This window comes from Curcuma longa, chromosome 10, assembly GCF_044706935.1.
Source record: "Curcuma longa cultivar G26 ecotype Majalengka, Jawa Barat chromosome 10, ITB_CL_G26_1.1, whole genome shotgun sequence".
NCBI lineage: Eukaryota > Viridiplantae > Streptophyta > Magnoliopsida > Zingiberales > Zingiberaceae > Curcuma > Curcuma longa.
In genome coordinates, this window is record NC_133870.1 from 7,519,322 (window position 1) to 7,544,706 (window position 25,385).

At 36.2% G+C, this 25,385-nt stretch overlaps 1 protein-coding gene and 1 pseudogene across 1 annotated transcript in view; one reads left to right on the forward strand and one right to left on the reverse strand.

Moving 5' to 3' along the window:
- Positions 1–12,782, reverse strand: part of LOC141835576 (aspartic proteinase 36-like) — a 33,780-nt gene extending 20,998 nt beyond the window's left edge. Inside the window, exons 1-4 of the mRNA XM_074722968.1 lie at positions 12,266–12,782; positions 12,015–12,144; positions 11,686–11,930; positions 789–1,013 (exon numbers count right to left, since the gene is read on the reverse strand). Of these exons, the coding sequence (XP_074579069.1) occupies positions 789–1,013; positions 11,686–11,930; positions 12,015–12,144; positions 12,266–12,519 (854 nt within the window). The 5' untranslated portion in view covers positions 12,520–12,782. The remainder of the gene's footprint in view (positions 1–788; positions 1,014–11,685; positions 11,931–12,014; positions 12,145–12,265) is intronic.
- An 11,210-nt stretch (positions 12,783–23,992) lies between these two features.
- Positions 23,993–25,200, forward strand: LOC141836626 (uncharacterized; annotated as a pseudogene).
- Positions 25,201–25,385: the final 185 nt, after the last annotated feature.

Sequence of the window (25,385 nt, forward strand, 5' to 3'; positions counted from 1 at the left end):
TAAAAAGGAGAATCGCTATCATATTATTTTAATTATAAATGTTTAACAATAAATCTTAGAAGAAAAACTAAAAGATTTAACAGTAAATCTTAGAAGAAAAAATAAACGATTTAACAGTAAATCTTAGAAGTAGAAAAAAGGATTTAATAGTAAATCTTAAACTAAAAAACAGGGTTTGTAACTCTGAAAGAAACTTTAAGTACAAAAAGTGGAATACCTGCAGTAGCTAGGCTAAAGCATTTACAGTCGAGGAGCAACTGGAGTTACTATCAGAGGCTTTTACTCTGTCTACCTATCCTTACCAAGAGGACACCAATTTACATGCATCTGTTACTCATGGATAGACATGGATTAAAATCTAAAAGTGATTTATTCTACATTCTATGGGTGCTCATGATTTTCTACAACTTGATTTTTCCTTTTTTTTGTTAAATTATAGTTAGACAATTTGGCTTCCAACAGTTAATTTAGCATTTTATCTTTGAATATAATCCAAAGGGCAGAATAAATAAAGGATGAGGAACCGGATATTTTTGAATCTCACAAGGACAATGCATAATACTTTTTTCAAAAGAAAAAATCTAACTAGAAATAAATTTATGTTGCAGCTCTACGTAAAATATCAGATTTTACTACAAATCTAAAAAATCAATTGTTGGAAATAATTGTACATTATATTATCCCATTATGAACAGGCTCAATCCCTCAACAGCTTATGGTCACCACAAACAAAACAGAACAAAAAGGGAAATTAACCACTAATGTTCATGAGTCAGATAATTACTTACTGGCCAGGTACCAAGGGAGTTGTTTTCACTTTCGGCTGCACTACATGTCCTATGGTGAAAAGACCTCCTCCATTCGTAGTATCTAAACAATGAGCAAATATCTTGCTCACTTTTCCTGCAGAAGCTAATTGTGAAAGCATGGATGAATTTGACTGGCCAAAACCAAGAATTCCATCAAGTGCTTCATTCGATGAACCCAAATCACCAGATTGTTGAGCACCACAACTGTGGCATTAAAATTATTACAAAAAAGAATCAGCACAAATGTTGATTACAGAAGGGAGAATGAAGATAATACAACTATAAAGATAAGCAACAATAGAAAGTAAGTGCCGTTTCAACATAAAGTCTATACCCAACTGATAGACTACACAAAGGTACAGGTGGTTTGTCATCCCTATTGATCTGGAACTGGCAGACCTAATAGGTGCGGACCCATAAGGTGTTCAATTAACCTGGTATTGTATTAGTCAACTTCACTAGACATTCAATCAACATGATCATGAGTATAATTAACCTAGTTTAGTGTTATTTGAATATGTATTCACTCAATTCAATCTAATGCTAACTCTGATGCATTGGGCTAGTGCTGTCAACCTCACTTCTAGAAGTTGCAGCATGGTCCTAATTTACATGGGCTCGATGATTACAGAATCCAATTCTAGTGTACATGTAAAACCTAAGTCCTTGGTCCACAAAATGGGAGGCAAAACCATTTAGTTGTATGTTCATGTATGTTTGTGTAGTATGTGTTGCGGCGAGCAACACCACTAAATGAAACCAAGGTGTTGATGTATGATAAAGAGTTTAAAGTTAGTCTTTGTAATTTAACATATGTGTCAAGCGTGCAAGTGCAGAAAACTGATAGGGACATTGTAGGAGCAACGGAAGCAATCTAAGTGGGTTAGGAGGACTAGGCATTTGGCAAGAAAGAAAATATCCAAATGGGTCAAGAGGATCAAACATTTAGTAGACGAGGAGAAGTCAAGTGGACCAAACATTTGCAAGACAAGATGTTCAAATGGGTTAGGTAGATCAAATCAAGGATTAAATTTCATGCCGAGCCGGTCGAAACGGACGAAACATTTCGTTCCGTCCGCCAACCGACACTGGCACTGACATGACCCGGCACTAGCCCAACTGCCGGAGTTGTCGCGCGACCTCGGCAGTGGCACCGGAGGGGTCGCAAGACCCCACGGCTGCACCCGGAGGGCTCGCACGACCCCACGGCTACGCCGGAGGGGTCACACAACCACAGCGGCCTCGCCGGAGGGGTCGCGCAACCACAGCGACCTCGCCGAAGGAGTCGCGCGACCTCTCCGGCGCGATCGCAGGGTCGCGCGACCTCACGTCCATGCATGCCGAGATCGCGCGCGTCGGGGAAAAGATTGGGGGTTTTTAATTAAAACGCTAACTTTGATTAACTTAATTAAACCTTAATAAAATTATCTAATTAATTATATATTTTATTTAAATTCTAATAATTTTTTATTTATTTATCTCTTAATTAGATTATTAGTTTTTAACATATCTCATCAACCCCTAACCTAAATAAATAATCAACCCTAACTTAAATCAAATATACTTTCTAAAATTCTAATGAAATTATCCCATTCATTTATATAAAAATTTATTTAAAATTTTAATAAAATTTTATATATTCCTAAAACCCTCCACAAGGGCTACGGTACTGCGACGACCTCCGCAGGCTATTGCAGCCGCGATTTTTTTAATTTTTTGATTTAGTTAATTTTTTATTTTTTAAATATGTATTTTTTAAAAAATAAAATATTATTAATAGTTATAAAATATTAAAATTTATTTCAAAATTTTTAAATAATTTTAAAAATTAATAAATATTTTATAAAATAATTGAAGTTTTAAAAATAATTTTAAAATTAAATATAAATTTAAAATAATGTAAAATTTTAAAGAAAATATAATTCTTAAACATTTCAAATAAATTTTTCAAAATTAAAAGTTTACAAATACATTCAAAAAAATAATTTAAGATTTTCAAATAATTTTATAATTATTTTTAATCTTTCAAATGATTTTACAATTTTAAATTTAATTTGAAATTTTAAAAATTATTTTTTTAAAATGATTTTTATAATAATTTAATAAGTATTATCTTATGAGAAAATATTGAAATATAAATTCAACATTTCAACATATAAAACATATTTAATAATCAAATATTAATAAAATTAATATACATTTATATTTAAAATTTAAAAAATACCGAAACTATATTGGCACGGCACGATACGATACTGAAATTGTATTGTTCCGGTCCGGGACTGAAACCTCAGCACAGGTCGAGATTTTAAACCTTGAATCAAACATTTGGCAAAGGTAAGAAATCCTAGAAAGTCAAGGATGACTAAATACTAGACAGAGATAAGAAATCCAAGAGATGACCTTTGCAAAAAAAGCTATGAGGAAGCGTCTCTTAATCTAGGATGAAAGTAGTCTCTTGCAACCTAAGCAATTGACTTGACCGAGAAACTAACAGAAGCTTTGAAGTCAAAGTCATACTGTCACTTGATTGGAATCAATTGAGTTGTAAAGAGTTGCTAAACAAATTTTGAATTCTTGTCATAATCATGGTTGAACAATAATAAAAAAATTTAATTCTCATTACTACTCAAATATATTTTCATATTTGTTGTATTTCGAAATATAGAATATTTGTTAAAGAAATTATAGGATGATGATAAGGCAGTCGACCAGAAATCAAGCCAACAACCACTAGTGAACGGATAAAGTTATGCCACATGAACAATAATAGTCGACCAAGATACCGCAGTCAACAATTGACATAACCGAGGGAAATGGTCACTGATGAGATCCAGCCTAAAAAATTATTCAGATTGGTCGATCAGATGAATAGTAATGATCGACCATATGTAAGTTAGCAATCGATAAAGCAAGACGATAAAGTCAGATCATAAAATTTATCCGAATTGGTCGACCACATGAACAATATTGGTTGACTAGATGACACAACTAATGTCTAATCTAGATGACGCAATACATGTGGCAGCCAATTAGATGGGTTGGTCGACCAAAATGGTAAAGTGGCCGACTAATGTTCTGATAACTGTCGTAGCGGATAACAATCAAAGTGTCAAGTTGGCCAACCAGATCATACCATTTTATAAGTATAAATAGAGGACTGTTGCTCATCCAAAACATCAACTAACAATCAAAACTCTCCAGAAGGCTTACAAAAGCTCTCTTTATGAAGAATTCTGTCGAGAGAGATAGAGAAAGAGAAAGAACCAGTAGATTGAAGAATTTTTTATATTGAATTATGTACATAAGGATCATTGTTATTTATACACTTATTCCCTACTTATTTATGGAATGAAATACAATCAAATCAAATTTGTCCAAATCCACATCCAAATATGCCCAAATTTGCATCCGCCCAAATTTGCCCATAATATCTAATCAAAAAAATCTAAATCAAACTATCGATATTTACAATATATTCTACAACACTCCCCCTCACGTTGGGTCATACATATTGTATATGCACAACTTGTCACATAATTCTTTAAAGTTGATCCTTGGGAGAGCTTTTATATGTCTGCGATTTGGTATCAGGAAGGAATATACGAGAGTTCCACAGATCCTTTCACCACGTTTTTTGAAATAAAGTGTCTATCAATTTGTGTTTCGTTCTATCATGGTGAACAAGATTCTTTGCAATGATGATGGCTGTTAAATTGTCACATTGTAGTTTGACAGTTTTATCTGTGATTATTCCGAGTTCTTTTAGGATTCTATGAATCCATATTCCTTCACAAATTCCCAATGCAAGAGCTCTAAATTCCGCTTCAGCACTACTTCTTGCAACCATAGATTGCTTTTTACTTCTCCATGTTACCAAATTACCCCACACATACGTACAGTAATCCGAGGTCGATCGTCTATCTATAAGATCCCCAGCCCAGTCTACATCTGAGTACACATGTATTCCTCAATCTTTGTTATTTCAAAATAGTAACCCTTTGCCTAGCATACTCGAGGTATCTCAAGATTTTGTAGACAACATTCATGTATTCTTCTGTAGGACTATTCATAAATTGACTTACCACACTGACAGGAAACTCGATATCGGGTCGTGTGTGGGATAGATAGATGAGGCGTCCTACAAGTAGTTGATATCTCCCATTCGCTACTGGTGCATGGTCATTTCCAAGCCAATTTTGTTGGAAACATCCATCACAGTATCTACAGACTTGCACCCAAGCATGTTTGTTTCTTTTAGTAGGTCCAACGTGTATTTCCACTGTAATAGGAATATTCCGTGTTCAGATTGAGTTAGTTCCATGCCAAGGAAGAATTTTGAATTTCCGAGATCTTTTATATCAAATTCCTGAGGATCTCCTTTAGATTTGTGATTTCCTTCTCGTTATCACCGGTGATGATGATATCATCGATATAGACAATAAGAATGGTGATCTGTCTTTTAGGAGAGATTTTCACAAATAAGGTGTGATATGATTGACACTGAGTGTATCTAAGCTTTGTCACAGAAGTAGCAAGTTTGTCGAACCATGCCCTGGGAGATTGCTTAAGACCATATAATAACTTGTAAAGCTTGCATACCTTGTTGTTATGGGTGCCAAGGCCGGGGGGAATTTCCATGTAAATTTCTTCTTCCAAGTCATCATTTAGAAAGGCGTTTTTGACGTCCAATAGGTTTAAATGTCGGTCCTTATTTACAGCCAAAGAGTATAAGATTTTGATAGTGTTGAGCTTGGCCATTAGAGCAAAAGTTTCTTAGTAATCGATGTCATAGGATTGTGAGAATCCCTTGACTACAAGACGTGCCTTTAGTCTTTCAACTGTACTATTAGCTTTGTGTTTGACTTTAAAAATCCATTTGCACCAAATTGCTTTCTTTCCCTTTGGTAGTTCACAAACAGACCATGTATCATTCTTTTGTAGGGTTTTTACTTCCTCATCAACAACTTTTCCCCATTCAGGGTGTTTGAAAGCTTCATCAATGGTGGTTGGAACCTGAACATTATCAAAGGCGGTGGGCACACGCCCGATAATTTAGTGACAGCCCTTTATAAGAAATAAACTTGGAGACAAGATGCATCGTATAAGATCTAACTCTCTTAATGCAATTGGAGTGGCAAGGTTATCATCCACAGGTGAAGTAGATTCATGATTGAGTATCGTACCTGAGTGAATGTTTGTGGGAGTTGGATCCAATTCTGACTCTTGAACTAGTGTTGAATGTGTCTTTCATCTTGTGTATACATGAACTTGCTTCACTGGGGGAGGAGATGATGCAAGTGAAGGAATGGGATGTGACACAGGGGTATTGGATAGAGGGTGAATGATGTCAAGGTCTAGCCTGGAACAATGTGATGGATGATGATATTCACTTAGATTCTCCCCTTGAATATCAAAACTGGACTAGTATGGTTGTCGTTCAAAGAAAGTGTCATTCATGGTGTTGTAGGTTTTCTTAGTAATAGGTGAGTAGTATTTTTAGCCTTTTTGGAATGGTGAGTAGTCGAGGAAAATGATTTGGTGGATCTTGGATCAAGTTTACTACAATTGTGATGATGGATGTGAACAAATGATATACATCCAAATGCTTTTGCAAGAATATTTTGAGAGATTACCTAGGTGTGGGGGTATGATTTGAGGAGAAGTTGGGACTATATAAGTTGAGAACTCGAGAGGGCATTCGATTAATGCGATAGGTGACTGTGGAGACGACATCACTCCAAAAAAATTTTGGTACATTGGAAGAGAACATGAGTGAGTTACCTCAAGAAAATGTTTGTTCTTCCATTTAGTAATCCCATTTTGTTGAGTGTTAACGCAGGAACTAAGGTGGATGATGCCTTCTGAGGATAGAAAAGCGTCAAAATTCGAGGCAAAGGATTCCTTAGCATTGTCGATTTTGAGTGTTTGAATAGATGTTTGAAACTGAGTTTGAACCATAATATAAAACTGTTCAAAAATGTGACTCACTACAGATATATCTTTCATTAGAAACAACCAAGTCAGGCGAGTATGATCATCAACAAATGAAACGAACCAATGATTTCCTGTAAGATTTTTAATCCGCAGCCCCAAACGTCACTATGAATGAGCGAAAAAGGTTTAGATGGTTTGTAACTTAAGCTTGGAAAGGATACTCATGTATGTTTAGCAAATTGACAGAACTCACACTAAAAAAAATGACATTTTCATTAAGAAATAAGTTTGAAAATAATGTTGCAAGATAAGTAAAGTTTGGATGACCAAGACGATAGCGTCATAACATGATTTTGACATACTTATTGCAATTCACACAATTTAGGAGAAAAATTCGCAAGACACTTTAAATCATAAGTCAACTTTCCTATGGATAATAAGTTGCAATTCAATGTAGGAACATAAATGACTGTTTTTAAGTATATATTTGGCATTATTGTTACGGAACCAACGCCGGCGATTTTTGTGGCAAACCATTTGCAATAGGAATAGTGGAATTGTCTTTACATGAAACATAATTATAGAGGAGGGATATATCGCCCATCATATGATCTGATGCGCCCAAGTCAATAATTCATCGTCCGAGAAACCTATTTATATTTAAGGAATTAGGGAAAATACCATCATTGTCGGATGAGTAACCAATGGGCTCTAGATGGGTTGAGGTATTAGATTGGGTCTGGTTTTTAGTAGGCCTGTGTTGGGAAAAGAACCACATATGATTTTCAACCTTTCCATGTCTCTCGTTGCTTGGTACGTCACACAACATCTTCATCAGCAAGTCAATCTGTTCAGCGCTGAAGGAATTGGATGCCAACAGCTAATTGTGGGTGAGATGAGCTCGGGCGTGGCGTTCCGACTTGGGCTTCCAGTCGTGTGGCTTCCCGTGAATCTCCCAAGATTTATCTTTGGTGTGCACAGCTTTGTGACAATAGTCGCACAAAGGGCGACCACTTGTAAGGTTTAAGAAGGAACCTCAACCCAAATTAAAAGATTGAGAAAAAGAATTCTTTAAAACTTTAAGTTGAAGATATGAAAAAACTATAGAAAAGTTCGCATTATACTCCAAGCACATAAACTGTTATATTTGAAAGGTATCCTAAGGCAATCGTCTTAAATAATATACTATTTATTGGATAAATAAAATCATTACATTCTCTCTAAATCTGATTAGATCTTAAACTCAATTAATGAAGTCCACAATATAATGCATAGCATGAGAGAAATTGTGATTGAATCACAATTAGTGGGTATCTCTTCATGTGTAATTATGTGCGTATTGAAATATTTCCTAGACGATGAATTGATGAGATTAGACATCATTAATTCTGTAAGACTACCATATATTAGACTCCTTGGTTTAACTAAGCAGCCGATCCTAACTGGCTGAAAACATTAAGATGTTGAGAGAACATATGAATGTTGATTAAAGGTAACTAGTTCATCAAATGTGACCTACCATGAGACTTCATGTGGTTCTATACATGTCTATAAAGATCTCATTGCAACTCGAGTGCAAGTTTCTTTCGACTTGATGAATTCAAGTCATCTTAGTCATAAAGACTTATACTTTGACATCTTAAATAAACATCTCTTTAGAGATGTGACCCTGGGATGATTGGGTATAAGTCGAAGTGTCCAAAGGTGATTGAGTAGCCCACAGAGGATTCACCAGTTCTTTTATTAGAAGACGTATACCCTATGACCACTTGTCAGGATTATTACTCATAAGTCTTTGGCTAAAGCAAAAACACGTCAAGAGGATAATTTTCTTGGATAGTTGTTTGAGTAATTTGAATCTGCAAGATAAGGAACTACTGCTTGGATTAGATGTGGCGTAGTTAGCCGAGTAGGAACTGACACATAAAACATGTCCTGAATTAGGCGGATATAAGATGAGTGAAAGGAACCGACGCACGAACAACTGTAGCTGCTGAAGGGTTCAGAAGTGGTTCTGGATCAACTGTGATTTTCAAATTAATTGGGGCATATGATGTATTACTAGATGTCACTCATGATTGATCCATGATTAATGGTTAATTATGAACGGTCAACATAAATCGAAAATCTATAAGGTCATACGCACTACGAGTTTATTCAAAAAAAACATAAAACAAGTTTGAAAATTGAATTCTCAAATTGAAAGAGATGAGTCTGGTTGGACCAGATGAAGTGCAAATATGAATGATATTTTGTCAGAATGAAAGCGCGAATGGACCATGTCTTTTGAAGACGAATTGGACCCTCTTTGGTTTAATTATAAATCAAATTGATTTGATTTTAATTAAAGGTGGTTTGATTTTAAACCAACATGGTTTGGTCTTGAACCAAACTTAAGACTAATGGTTTGGATTTTACACTAACGGACCAAGGTTTGGATTCGCTAATCAAACCCGTTATGAGATTTATAAATAGATCTAATTAGAAGAGAAAAAATAATAAATTGGATTAAAAACCTAAAGGTTAGGTTTTTAGATCCTTATCTTCTCCCCTCTCCTCCTTGTGCCATCGACCACCCAAGGAAGTCGTCGTCATCCAGCTGCCTCCACTGGCTAGTTGTTGTGTCGCTGCCATCCAACAGCGTCATCGGTTGACTCTCCTCCACCGACCAACCACCGCCCTCCAGGAGCAACAGCTGTCGATCACAATCGGCAGTATCTTTTTCGACGCCGGACAATGGTTGTTCTAGTCGCGAGGAAGCTTCTTCCACCACCCTTAGGTATTGGTCTGGTGAGCAATTCTTGCAGCCGGAACTTTGACACTGCTAGACTTGCTACCCCTCGCCAGCAGCAAGCCTTCCGACCTCTGAACGGCGGCTTCATCATCTATGTTCAGTTCGTTTCGTATCGTTGATTTACTTTGTGCCGCCGGATACCGAATCGAACCATGGATCCTCTTTCGGATCACTTTGTTCCCCTCCTACTAGTATCAAAATGAAGACACAACAAGTAACTTAGTGAAGTTGTCTCGCGGAGATCTCAGCGTGGATACTAGTAGAGGCAACCTTTCAAAATATTACTAGTTGATGTTGTTTCTGTTTCACGTCATCCAACAGGTATAATTTCATTATGTTATTTAATTTTACAATTATGTCCATACGTGTGTATCCTTGTATGTATGTGATGCGCGTGATATAATAATTTAAATTATTATGCTTCCGCTGTTTGTTTATCGAAATAAAATTTTTAAAACGCGCATAGAGACACCCAACATAAACTCATATCTTAACGTGCTTTGTATAATAAAGTTGGTTTTGGATTTCAGTCAAATGCACAATAAAAGTCATGTATCTCTTGTTAGCAAGAAGCCTAATAATATTTCTAGAATTGTTAAAGCTTTGATTCCCAAGCAATTTTTTGTTAATAAAATTGGGCCCAACAGTTATTGTCTACCAAAATAACACGTACATTACTTGAATGCAGGATCGGCAAGGAATGGAGGAACGGATGTAAACAATAGGTGTAATAGACATGTGACCAAAGGCAAAGAAAAGTTTACCAACCTCAAGCTCAAGGGCTTAGGAGCAATGTCCTTTGGCAATAACGATGAGTTAAAAGTGCTCAAGTCAAGTAACATTGAACTATGCTTTGATTTAATTATTGAAAAGTTTTGTTTATTGAAAATCTTAAGTTTAATTTGCTTATTATTAATTAATTATATGATATTAGATATAAAGTGGAGTTCCGCTCTAGGTACATTGATGTTACTTTGATAGGAGTTAGAAAAGAAAACATGTACTCGATCAATTTATCTAATTCCTCACTCAAGTGTCTTATGACACAACAAGAGGAAACATGATTGTGACACAGGAAACTCACTCACATCCACTTAAGACATTTATCAAAAGTAGGTAGAAATGTGCAACTCCATGTATACAGGTCTTTAGGTGTCTATTAAAATTAGATACTTTCATCATACGTGAATAGCTCCTAAAGCCTCATTTTGTGCATTTTAATACATGCTATATAATTTTTACTTATCCAAAAAAACAGTAGGTATGCTTGCCAGGAAGGCAAGCAAACTTGATCAACACCCAAATTGACCAATCAAACCAAAACCACCTTCACTCTAGAATTACCACACTCAGATTTATTTGGCAGCCATGGAGTCAAGGCAAATATTACTTAATGATAATCGATGACTTTTCACATTTCACTTGGATTCAATTTTTAAAACATAAAGGATGAAACGTTAGATAAATTTACCAATTTTGCAAAATAGTTAAAAATGAGAAAAACACTAAAATGTGGTTTGACCCCCAATGTGGTTCGACCCTTCTCCAAGATCCCACATTGACAGGAGCTTTGTGTATCAAGCTATCCTTTCGTGTCTTTTTCTTCTATACATTTTTGTATTGATCACTTTTTAGGTAGTTGGTTGTTGTGTTTTCAACAACGTAAAAAAGAAGCATCATTTTCTTAGCCACTGGCATCTAAGCATTACCAATTTCCTAGCAACATCAAATGCTAGATGTCATAGGACATACAAGCAGAAAGCAAAGTTCCAGTATATCAACAGAAATGTCCATACTAGTCTGTGTGAAAAAAACCAATTATTGCAATTGCTTTTATTGGTTTTCCTAGTGATTAGCCTAATACATCATTTTCCAATGGGAAACTATCAGACACAAGGGGACCAACCAATTTAATCCTTATGTTTCTATCATAGTACTTGCATTCAAAAATGTTAGGAGGGAAAACGAAAAGGGTTAAAACTACTTCAGGCTAAAGCAACCCCCAAGTTTAAGCACCTGTCATAACATGCCAAGAAGAAAATCTATGTGATGAAACATTTAAACCTCTAATTCCCAATCTTTGTGTGCAAGAATATTGGTTAGAAGTATCAAATATCAAATTGGCAGATAATAGGAGAGACGCACCCAAATGTAATACTTGCATTGGCCGATTTTGTTTGGTGGTTGCCAGAGACTTGGTCATACTGGATGGTGTCTGTCACGAAATAGCCAGTAGTGGAACTCCCGTCACCATATAGCACACTGTACTGGCACGGCAAGTTTGCTACGCAGCCTGGAATGTCTCCGTAAGTGGATACACAAAACTTCTCGTCGCATGAGACCAAATCCCCACTTGCCGAGGCCCTTGGATCATACAACGTCAATTGAAGCTGCAACAACCAAGTCCAAGACTCACTTTTATTAGAGGCCAACGAAAGTTAGCAACAACTCAAAAACACTTCTTTTTTGCATACACCGAGGTCGCTCTTAAGAGGACAACGCGTGCAGGAGATGCAGTTCACCCACAAGATATCGCTCCCTGTGTCGACTTGGACGTAGTAATTTTTCGACGGGTTCCCGATCCCAATTTCAGCAAAATAGAGTCTATAAAACCCAGAAAAACGCCCAAAAATAGAAAGAACAAAAATTTTAAAGAAAACAAAAACAAGGATCAAATTCGGTTCTAGAAAGAACAGCTAGAAATCAACAACAGTGAGAGAGCAACCCGGTGTCGGTGGGGATACCAACGCCTCCGATGGGGAGATCGGCAGCTGCGAGGATCCGGCTGTGGCGACGCCGGTCGTGAGCTCGAAGATCGCCGACGGTATGGCTGCGACCCAGGAACTTGTGACGCACCCTAAAGACCCCGTTACCCCCGGCCAAAGGGCTCTGCACCAGCACCCCCAGAAGCACAACCAACTCAATAAACAAATAGCCGAAGCAAAAAAAGGAAGCAGACATCCTCCTCCTCGATGCCATGGTCGCCAAAGAATGCTTTTTCACTACTACAATCTGGTAGAAAAAACCAGCAGCTTAAAATTCTGAGAACAACTACATCAAATCCAGCGAAGTGGGAGAATAACTCAATCGAGATTGTGGAGCGAGCGAGAAGAATTGGGAGGAAAAGGCGAAGAAATCAACCTCAGGCCCTTCTCATCTCTGCTGCTAAAGCGGTGGCGGTAAAGTCAAGGGGAGAAGGGAAAGAGCGAGAGGAAGTAGATCAAAGAGACGAAGTGGGCATAATTAGATAAACACCCTCCTCTTATTGGAAATGTTAAAAGGATGTATGCCTTTGAAGCGATTGCCGTTGACATACGCTATTTTGACCCAATTTTAAAGCTACTTTAAAACAATTTCATCTTTTAGCAATTTTGATAACAATTTTGATTAACTTTTAATTGAAGCAACTTTATACAAAATAAAATTACAGATTTAGCGCCATCTATTTCAATAAAAAGATGAAATATGTTACTCCAACGATCTTACATTATCGACCTCATAACCACCTATAAAGCGGTAAATTAAAAAATTATAATTGACCACTACGGAAAGATTATATTTAAGTTTCATCGAAATTCAATTCTTATCCACTTCAATAAATCTGTCTTACACTAATTAATTCAATTATGTTTGGAAGGCATTTAATTATAAGTCTTTGATTTATCGTTTATGATGGATGAAGAAACATATTAATAATATATTTGATGGTTGATGATGTCATTTTAAATACAGAATTGATATTTACAAAAACATAAATATATATATATATATAATATATTATACTTTGGATATTTTGATAGTATATCATAATGATATATATAATTAATTTTTATTTAAAAACTTAATATAAAATAATTCTAAGATAATAATTATATAAAGCAATTTTAAGACGATACTCTTTTGTAAAAAACATCTCTAATATAGTGACTGTGTAAAGTATTCCTAAAGTGATAATGGTACAAAACAAAACAATTTCAAAGGCATTCAATTTTATAAGTTTGATTTTTAGTTTTTATTTTTCTAAAAAGATATATAAATTAATAATATAGTTATATAATAGATGGTTTTAATCAATCTCGTTGAATGTAAGATTTATTTTTCCTTTCAGGTTTTTATGTTTTTAAATTAATGAATGTACATGTGCAAAAATAGAAAAGGTACTTATTGATTTGTCAAAAGACTTTTCTTTTAAAAAAAAGTTAAAACAACACCCTATTATATTTTTCATATCAAAAATTTTCTTATTTTAATGCTATTATAGCTTAGTATTTTTTTTAGTTCAAGTTATTTAAAATAATATATATATTTCTTTTATATAAATTTTTTTACAAACTTAATTAAAATTATTTTTAAATAATTAAAAATACTGCAAACTATTACAATAACTATTTACTATTTGATACACTATTATAACTATTTAATAATCATTACGATAGTTTTAAAATAATTTTAATTATTTTATAATTATTTTAATTAATTTTAAATAATTTAAATAAATTAATATAAAATATAATATAAAAGTGATTATAGTGTTTTGAATTGCAATAATTATTGCAATTGCACTGAAATATACTAAAAAAATATCATGAACTGTTATTTTATTTTTTAGAAAAATATATATCCTTTTGATAATCACGTGCCCACGCAGGGCACCGACGGGTGCACAGCATATCAAAAGAGTATAAACAATATCATTTTTTTTTAATTTATCTTGTCATACTATTCATGTATATTATAACAACTTAGGATTTTATATGATGAATATTATCATTATATTACATGTGAGAAGATAAATCAAAAAATTATAATTGATTATTGTGAGAAAGTATTTTTTTTTCAATTTCACTAAGATTTGATTTTTATTCATTATAGTAATATATATATTTCGTAGTAGTCAATTCAATCTTACATCGGAGCTAATTAATATATATAAAGTTAAATAAGAGAGTAACTTCTCCATAAATGTTCTATTACTTTACAAAATTTTCTTAGAAAATTTCAAATTCCGTGTCTAAAATAGACCTCTAATGTGGGCTTTATTTATTATAAATTAAATTAAAAAAATAAAAATGCAATAATTATAGAATTTTATTTTATAACTTACAACTTTTATAATTTATATCTATTATTGTAGTGCTATTGTAATAATAATTATATTGTGGCTGTTATTAATTTCAATTCTTCTTTAATTTGCTCAGGTCTCAGTTTATTTTATCTCCTGATTAAATTTTTTTCCATTTTAATCAAACTAATATAAGCAAAAATATCAAAAAGAGTATTTATTATATTCTGTATCAAAATACCTCTCTGTTGTAATTTAATAAAAAGCCCCCTTTTAAATTTTACCTCTCACTATATACATATCAGAAATAATTATTATGCCTTGGGTTATGGTAAGATAGGAAAAGGTGAGACAGACTTTCTATGTAACGAAAGTTTAAATTTCACCATGCATAACACATTACACTTGAAGAGTTTAAAATTGTTATAATATTGAATCATTCGCTAAGATCTAGATACCTAGATTATCTAGATTAGTTTTCCTACAGTATCCAAGAAGTCATATTAGAAGTCCTCCAGTCTTTTGCAACCTTAGCATTATCCTTTCTTTCGTTTGTAATTAAGTGTGTTATATTGTAAGTTTATAATTTTCAATTTGTATTTAAGTTTGTTGTGGTAATTTCTTAGTGTAATTTATTTTCTAATTTATGTACTATATTGTGAATTAATCTAAGTGTTTTCCTATTATGACTTCTAGGTTAAGAAAGAAATTAAGGCTCTTGTCTAAATTTTTTCTGTCTTCAGTCTTTATCCAAGTATTCTCTAGAGGAGATGAAGTAACTATTGTAAAAGCTAGAATTTGTTAATCTAATAAGACATGTGCTGATTAAGTAAGACAAGACTTAAGGCTATAAGATTTGAATATAACTCGGGTATAGTACCAACACTAGTTTTTCACAAATGAAACTTACTAAAAGAGAAATAGAAAAGAAATAAGATTATTCCTATTTTTAACCTAGATATTTTTATAAAGTACTCACTTACTTATCTGCTTTTATACATTTAAAATTTTCTAAACTTAAAAAAAACCTGAATATATATGAAATAATTATTAAATTAGCACAACATTTAATATTTAATAAATACAAATACAAACAATTGAAACTAAAAACAAATTTAGGTCACATTTTAAGTCCTAGCTTGTTAAATAATTATTGCATTGCTGACGTGGCATTTCCAAATGGGTATTAATTAATTTTCCTGGTAAAAAAATAGCCTTTATGGTATCAAAATTTTAAACTAGAACTAGATTTCTGGTTTAGAAGCCACATATTAATAAGTTATATATGTAAATGAGATATTCTTTAATTGCTAGTCTAGTAACTCTCCATCTCATACATTTGAATACTTATATTAGTATTTGTAGGGTAGTCTATTATTATTGGTTACAAGTGGACATGACCCACTATTATTATTTTTAGAGTTAATGGTCAATAATCGCCAAACGATTAACATTAATAAAGGTGATCGATAGCCAAGGTTAATGGCTGAATTAATAAAGGTGATTGATAGCCAAGTTATATTAATTAGAATTTATAGGAGAGATTCTTGTTTTAATTATCTCACTATCTCACTTTTATACTTTACTATCACTGCACCGCTAGTGACTTAAGCATTAAAGGAGCTTTGTCTGACAACTCTGGTGCTCTTTAACAATTGTTCTAGTGCACGCAGGTCATCTAGTAATGATCTTATCTTAGATTAGTAGTTCATGCCAACATGGTCACACTCCACATTGACATATGATCACATGTTGTAAGACCTTGGGTAGGTTAACACTTCTGAAGGTTAGCAAGTAAATGTCATCAGTTATGTTGAGCTTAGTATTTCAAGCTCTCTAATCTAAGCTCTCCCTTCCTAGTTCAATAAGTTATAGGTCTTCTCGAGACATCTACGTAGTTATTATCCACAAGCAAATGTAACTAATGATCATCATTTCTAGAGTTAATGGCTAGTACCGTTGAGGTGTTGGATTTTTTTTTGTTTTTGAGTTAATGGCTAGTAATGGATAAACCGTTGACATTAATGGAAGTGACTATAAATGATTTAAATGATTGAATGATTTCGAGAGATCATGGTCATGATCTCTATAGGAAAAATACCCATCTCATACCTATAAATTCCAAGATATGTTGGTATTTATAGTAGAGTCTCTCTTTCTCTACTATTTACTACACCCCTAGTGACTTAAGTATCAGACGAGCTTTGCTAAACAACTGCGACGTCCTCTAACTATTTCTCTAGTGTGTGCGAGTTAGGTCACATAGTCTAGGACAAACCATACTATGTAGGCTAGACTACATCTCCACCTCGACATCCACCTTGTCGATATACCACTACAATAAATTTGACTTTCCGCAGCATGTCATTAACGGTGCACAATTATAGTGTGCTGTTAATAATGATTTTTACGGCGCACCTAATATGTGCGCTGCGGATAATATGTTATATTTTTACAATTAACAGCGCACAAATAACAGTGCGCTGCGAATATTATTTTTTACAACGTGCAAAAATTATACATTGTTAAAAGGGGTTAAAAAATATCATTAACAGCGCGCGTAGATATACGCTGTTAAAAGAAAACAATTAAAAAAAATTAATTGATTTTTCCCAACCCCGGTTTTCCCAGCTTGTTGCCCGCTCGTTTAGGTTTTCCCAGCCCGTTGTTTTCCCCTCCCGCTTCTACCGAGTGTCACCCGCTCATTTAGGTTTTCCAAGCCGCTATTTTCCCCTCCCGCTGCTGTTATCGAGTTCTTCCCCGACGGCGGTCGACCGCGCTCGCCTGCGAGATTCCCTCCCTCTCCGTTCCTCTCCACGCCCTCTCCGCTCCTCTCCGCCCGCCCTCTCCGGCAGCCTAGCCGCTCTAGCCGCCCTCTCCAGCCGCCCTCTCCGCCCGACCTCTCCGTTTCCCCCGCCCTCTTTGTTCCTGATCGAGCTCGGCTTCTCCTTCCTCTCCACCGTCGCAGCTCCCCCTCCGTCCGTGCTCGTGTTTATGCCGGTCAATCCGTGCTCGCCACTCGCCGTTCGCCCTGAGTCCGTGCTCGCCACTCGCCGTTTGCCCTGAGTCCGTCCTCCTCCGGTCGTCCGTTGCAAGCTCCTCTCCAGTACCGTGTCCATTCTCCTCAGTCCTATTTCCTCCTCCTACAGCAGTAATCAAAGGTATAAATTAACTGTTGATTTCGTGTTTTAGGGATTTGATTACGTGTTTTAGGGTTTTTGCATGTTGTTGATTTTATGCTGTTAATTTTAGGATTCTGATTTTGTGTTCTAGGATTTGCCATGTTGATTTTAGGCTATTAATGTTAGGGTGATGATTTTGTATTTTATGGTTGTAATTTCGTTGTTAATTAGTTCTCTGTTTTTACTGATTTGAGAGTGCTGTTATGACTTAAGATATATGGATACATGTAACATAAAATTGACCAGAAGTTAGTTACAAGATTAATCAGCTGAAACATTCCTAGTTATGGACACTTGTTCTTGGGGAAAAAAAGATTCTTGGTCCAAATTCCAGTCAGACTAATTTTGCTGCCTTTAATTAGTTGACAAATCTAATCCACCATTTTTGTAAGGGTATTGGGCATAACTAGACATTCAATTTTATCTGAAGAGCAAATATTTCACCTTCTTGCAGGTATATTGTTTGGTTCAGAAGTATACTGAAAGATGCATAAACATCAACCAAAATTTATTTTTCATAGATATTAAAATATTAAGATGACTGGGCTGAAAATCCATGTCAAAGTTTAGGCAGTTGTTACAATATTCTGTATGATAGCTTTGAAAATTTTGTTTGAATAACTCTCTTAATATTCAGTCTATAGAAATACACAAGAGAGTTGGAGCATTTGTTGTAGCATTGGAAACAGTTAACAAGTGTCTCTCAGATGCAATCTGCGCCATTTCACGAGGAAAGTTAGATGGTGATAGTCAAGCTGCTAGTCTAATTCATTTAAGCAATGATATATTGGAGAGCTACAGGATTTCTTCTGATGCCAGGTTATACATATATAAACTGTGTCGCTGACTTGTTTAATGGGGGCAGTGCTTCTACTTGTAATTGTATTTGTTTAATGTTTCATTATTTTATTTATTGATTTTCTCTTTTAACAGTAAACATCTAACTTTTCTAATCTTGTGTTTGTAGCCTCTAAGAAAGGGAACCTGTTTCTGAACAGCAAACTGTGTTACAGGAGCTTGAAGCTATTCTGCAAGTGCATAAGCTAGCTAGAGCAGGCCAGCACGTGGATCAAAATCCCATTCCTCCCGTTAAATCCTCTGGTACTTAATGCTTTTCCAACATCATCTTGATGCTTATTGTTTGTTTCCACAATTGACATCCTTGTTGATTGATGTGCGTAGGATGTATACCTGTATTTATGCTTTATTTGCACATCTTTCTGGATTTATCGCTTAATTCTTGTGTACATTGCATCCCATATTCATGCATTTAGGCATGTATCTTGCATTTCCTAGTTCGGAGATCTGCTCGTGCTTTTACGTGTTTCAGGATGAAAATTGGAGCGAAAACAGGCAAAACGGAGCATCATTGAAGATCAGGCAAGACAGGGCCGTGCCTCATAGGCACGGCCGTGTCTCAAGGACCTCCTGGCCGTGTTTCAATAGGCACGGCCGTGTGCCAGAACAGAAGAGCCCAAGCAGCAAACCGTGCCTCAGAAGCACGGCCGTGTCCAGCAATTCAGCTCCAGTCAGTGTGTGGCCGTGCCTACCAGGCACGGCCGTGCCATCAAACAGAAGGAAGTCAAGCCTGGACCGTGCCTAAGAGGCACGGCCGTGCCCCAGATCCGAGACCTCACAGCTTCAGGCCGTGCCCACAAGGCACGGCCGTGCCTTCTCTTTTGCCCAAGGCCAACACAAGGCCGTGCCTCCCAGGCACGGCCGTGTGCACGGGGGCGAACCCTGCACTATAAATAGGTCTCTAATGAGACCTAGGAAAGAGGGGAGACTTTGGAGAGCCACCGGAGTTGTTCTAGAGCCGCCGACGCCTATTTCGGAGGGAGATTCGACGATCCATCACCGATCCGACTGCTCCAGACCATCTTCATCTCATCTACGCAGAGATTTCACTCCGAGGAAGAAGATAAGTCTAATTTCCTGCATTTCTTTGTATACCTTTGGGAAGAGATGTATTCTTTCTTTCTTTTGGATTGTATTCTCCACACTATGGAGTAGATTTCCCTAGATTCTAGGATGTAGGATAAATCAGATGTAATGGATGATTGTATTTGGATTTGATTAATCTACCGATTTTCTATGAAATACTGTGCATTGCTTTGTGGATTTATGCTTGTACTTGATGATAAATTATGTTGTGTGAATCCATGAGGGTAGGGATTTACTATGAATTGGGGAATCATTAGGCCGTATACCGGGGCGCTCTGTAAAAGGGGCAGACCTTGAACCGGGCGAGATTCCGAGGGGTTTCCTAATACATAGTTGAATTCCTATGAGGGATAGTTAGCGGTCATTCGTTATTGGGGAGAGATCTGTAAAAGGATATCCAGTGACAGTGGATAGGGTTCTTTTAGTATTTCCGGGGCGCCTGAGTGACACGGGCAGACCTTGAACCGGGCTTCTAGAACCGTTTCAAACCAATAACGAGTGACGTAAGAACACCAATGATTTAATTCGAGGATACCTGACGAGGTTGAATTGGATAATTTGGTTGACATTCCTACAATTGAACAGTTATTGAGGAAAGGTAGAGGATCCAAGTCGATTAATCCATTCTCTGAGGAGTCCGAAATCCTAGGATCGCTTCACCCATCAGTGTCACAGTCGATCCCTTTCTCTGCCTTCTAGGATAAAGCACTTTAGAACACTCCCATCTCCCCCAACACAACTCATGATCTATATTCTCTCCACCTTTTTGTGCTAGATTTAGTAAGTAGTTCCACGGTCCCTGTGGATTCGATCTTTTTATTACTTGGAACACGACATTCACATGCAACACTTGCGGAAGCTCGATTGGCTATCATTCGACCAAACAAAGAGATATTTTTTCTTGAGGATGCAATAGGAAGCACAGTCGTTTGAGCATCAATGTTTATAGTTTTGTCTGACTGATATAGATTTGATCATATACTATTTGTAGTAAAGATAAATTTTTGTTTGGATTGTTTTATCTAACTAAATGTAGATGATTATCTCTAATATATATGCACAATATTTGAGATCTAATTTGTATGTGGTATTTGTATATTGGATTATACATATTAATTATAGCTTTGAGCATGTTATATTATTTGTATTTGTATTATATTTGTGTATATAGGTATATTATATCTTAAGAATATAATTATCCGCACGCGCGGGGCGTGCGCTGTGGAAAATTACATCTGCAGCGCGCGTCCGCGTGCTGCGGATGCAACTTTCCGTAGCGCGCACCCGCGTGCTGTGGATGCAACTTTTCGCAGCGCGCCCGTGTGCTGTGGATGCAACTTTCCGCAGCGCGTGCCCCGTGCGCTACGGATGAATTATAAGTTTCAACAGCTTGGAGTTGAGCATGTGGCTGTGGCCATAGTACCCGATGTAGACATCACAGCCGTGGAGTTTCAGGTCGGAAGGAGGAGACACCGAGCCTTTTGTGAGCGAGATGCGAGGAACCGGGAAGGAGAATGATATGCGAGGCAGCATGGCATCAGAAAACTTGGGCTTTTGGTCGACTTGGTCTGCAACAAAATCCGACCTTTCTGAAGGAGGAGTGTAGGAGGTGCTTGGGATGTCACCAGAATGCGAAGCGGAGTACGATGTGCTTGACGGGATCGTAGCTGTGGCCGACGCTGTGGAGTAGTTGTTATTCGCATTCAGAGGCTCCAACGCTCTCGGAGAAATATACGGAGATTGCAGAGCCGAAACAAATGCAGATGAAGGCGGAGAAGGTGAGTTCAGGTGTGGAGAGAGAGAGATGGACGGAGATATTGGGGCAGATTTCTCTCCGCTCTCAGACGAAGGCCCTGCTATCTTAATGGTCAGCGTCGATGTGCTTGGTCCAGAGGAATCTGGGAAGACATCACTCATAGTGGGAGGGCCTTGAGAGGTTGATTCATCCATCAATAGCTAAAATCTCTCCCTTCCTTCAACAGTAAACCAGAATATGATTGAAGAAACAACTCACAAAGAGATCTTCTTTCACGTTCCAGCTCGGTGCGTGCTCGTCTCCATGGCAACAAGATAAATGGAGGGCAAGAACGGCGCAGCCATTTTCTTTTCCACTTCAGGAGCAAGAAAAGAAAGAGTACCGTCCACAAGGAAACAACAAACAGTCTGCTCACCAAAGCCCAAGAGCTCGATCAATCTCTGGATACATGAATTTTGACCGGAATTGCTGCAGTGCTCACATGACCAAGGTTTGAAATGAGATCAGTGGGAGGGAGGAGAGGTGGTGCCAGTCCTCAGGCTTTGAATAAATAATACAACGACACTCCTTCAATTAATTTCACACTCCTCGAAGCCAAAGATCGGCAAGAAATACAAAGTTGGCGAGGCATTGGGAGGGCAACCACGCCCAGACATCATTGGGCAGGGGGATTCAATGGAGCAGAAGAAGACAAGCAATAATGTTGCTGGCGTGTGGCTCAGCATTGTACATGGTTGGCAGTGAGCTTTGCTGGGAGATTTGGAGCAAAGACCGGTCAACTTCCCCCCTCTCTCTCTCTTCTCTCTCCTCCACCAAGCAGCTAATTAATGGAAAACTGGAGATGTGTAACTCACTCAAAAACAATGTCTGCTCATACAATTGTCTTCATGTCTGCAGTCTGCAGAGATGGAAGCAAATTTCCTACAGTCATTTTTGTGAATAGAACGCTTTGAATTGCAAATTTTGGAGGTTCCAGTACTCCTTTTTGTTGCCTAGTTGTTGAGGCAATCCAAACACCAGATTAGTCAAGAAAAGTGCCTCCCCTGCATTGATAATCGATGACTGTCTAGTGATTCTTTATTTTTTGTCGTCAAAGGCAGGCCTTTTCTTTATGATGAGAGGCTCAATCTTCTTTTTGGCATGTGATGGCCCTGAATTTTAGCCTTTTCTTTTGGACCTTGACTCAGATGTGTCTCGCAAAAGCTTCATCTTGTAGATAGTAACTAAATCTCCTCTCTTCAAGATCTTGATCAAAGAAAAGGCTCTATATGAGTGTCACAAATCATGTTTGATTAGAGGATAATGTCAAAGAGATCTTCAATACTCATCAACAATGTCTATAAGAGACTTTAAACCCATGCTCTGTCACTTCTATATAAAGTGGCATAACACCTTTTTCTCATGAAAATCCTCCACTCTTTGCCTATAATAGAAATCTAAGTATAGTGTGTGAGTGGATAATCATGTTTGATTATCATCAAAGTTCTTTAGTTTATGGAATCATCAATATGGTTGAAGCACCACTTTTGTATCTATATTCTGGTTCAATACATAAGTCTCTCACCTCTTAACTCATCAAATCTAACCATCCTTAAATTCTATCAAGAGTAACTTGTACCACTCCACAGATGTGATATAGTAGTAAAACACTCATAAGAGCAATAAGAGAATTAGAGTTTAAATCTCAACTCAGATCAATATTTTAGAAGTCAATTTCGAGTATGCATAAGTTGTATCTCTGCGAATTTACTCGATAGATGAATTAAGAGAAAATTATTTACCATTAGAATTACTTGGGTGAAATCTAGACATCTAAATTATATATAAAAAACTTATCTACTAATATCTATCAAAGAAGGGTGTACTTTTATCAAAACACAATACTATGTTTTGATGTAATGATGGATATACATAGCCATCTATGCAAAAGAACTCTATATATTTCGATAGAATCAAAGTTATATAGTTGTAACTTGATTCAATAAATTATGAATGAAATGATTTTTCTCTTCAAAAGATTAATTTATCATGCATCAAGATCAAAAAATGATCAACTATCATTGATGATATACAATCTGAAAACGTCAGAAACATTTTGCAATACATTATACATTATTAAATTTTATGCATTTAAAATTATGTGAAAATTTTGATTAGTTTAAAGACAAACGATAAATATAAAATCTTTTAATAAAACCTAAACTCTCACTCCAACTAAACAAATGTGGGAAACAAAGATATCTCCATCAAAACGAATGCCTTGATAAAACCGGCACACTGATGTCCTTTTTGATTGTGTTCTTCTGGAAGAATTCTTTGGTACTGTTTAATTTAAGAATCTTTCTTGCCAACAACTCATAATAACACAGAATTATCTGAACAGAAAGAGAAAATCAGACATGAAGAAAAAAAAAGTTCAAAGTCAAACATGAATGAATAAAATTTTAATTCCTTTCTCAGCATTCTTTTTGCATGATGCGTGTTCAGGCATTAAGTCCTGTAGTTATTGTTGATTTCACAGAATGCATAAAGACTAGTTATGTTCTTCAAGAAAAAGAAGCTTCAACTGATCACGATTTGAAGGCATTCCAAGGTTTGATGAATCTTTACTTAATTTTTGTTCTATTTGTCTCGAAATGAATCATACATGCTTGAGCTTGTTAATTTACCTTTTTCAAGGAGCAAAAGTTTGTCTCTTAACTAGTCCTAATCTTTCAGTTTCAGATTCATTCAAGCATGGGCTGTGTTTCTTCGAAGCCATCAACGAGATTGTCGACGTACAAAAAGGTAACCGATCGAAGAATCAAATGGGGTTCCAACATGATAGATGAGCTCGATTCGAAGAAAGGTGTAGAAAAACTGTCTTCCCTTTTTCACACTGCAAATTTGGGATCTCGAAAGATTGTGCCCGAAGAGCCTAAAGAGAATTCAGCCATAACACTCGAGGATGCTGTGAAGAAGCAATCGTCCAAGATTGCAGATATCGAAGTCATCAATGTGTGGGAGTTGTGGGATGGTTTGGAGGAAGAAGAACAAGAGGAGGATTGCCATGAAAAAAGTGAAGAAATCTCTAACAATTCAGTAGATTATGAGTTCATTGCGATCCAGAATTACTCCGAACTAGAGAAGGATGAAGTCCAAGTAGGTGAAGGTTTGATCGGGTACAACCCAATTGAGTTCCAACTCCATGGAAGTTCAATTGCTCTCGTGGAAGATAATGATGAACAAAAGGCCATGGAGAAGGGTGTTGAACAAGTAAAAGACAAAGCTCCAACTATCGAATTCGCAAAGAACATTAGCTTGAGGGATTGGCTTGGACAAGGTAGCAAGATGAACTGGCCTTGTAGCACTATAGAACCCCAGTTTGGTGGTTTTGTGCTTCCGGAGAACGAAGATGAGAAAAATGTGTTTGATCCTGATATAAACAAGCCATGGATGAATTAAGTACAGATGAGGAAATGCTACTACAACAGATAGTAGAGAGCTTGGGATAAGAACAAGAAAGGACTAATTAAGAGGATGAAGTAGCTTAAATGGAAAGATAAAACAGCACAGAGGATGTGTATTTGTGTTTTGTAGTTTATTTATTTTTTTAAAAAAAAGCTTGTTGATACTCCATGTGAATTTCTTTGAATCTAAAATGGTCAGTAAGAGTCTTACACACCTTAATTTTACACAACAGAGAGTTTCATCGAACACAATCAATAGCAGAAGTTGCAAAGTTACAAAAAAAAAACATCCACAGCTGACTAAAGATATTTGATCACTACAGTTTGTTTTATTTTATTTTTTGTACTAGAATCGAAGCAAAATACCGGGAGTAGACGCAAAAGCATGTTGAACCACAACCTCAATTTGATCAGCACTTCACCTTCTTTGCATTCTTATGGAATAACTTAAC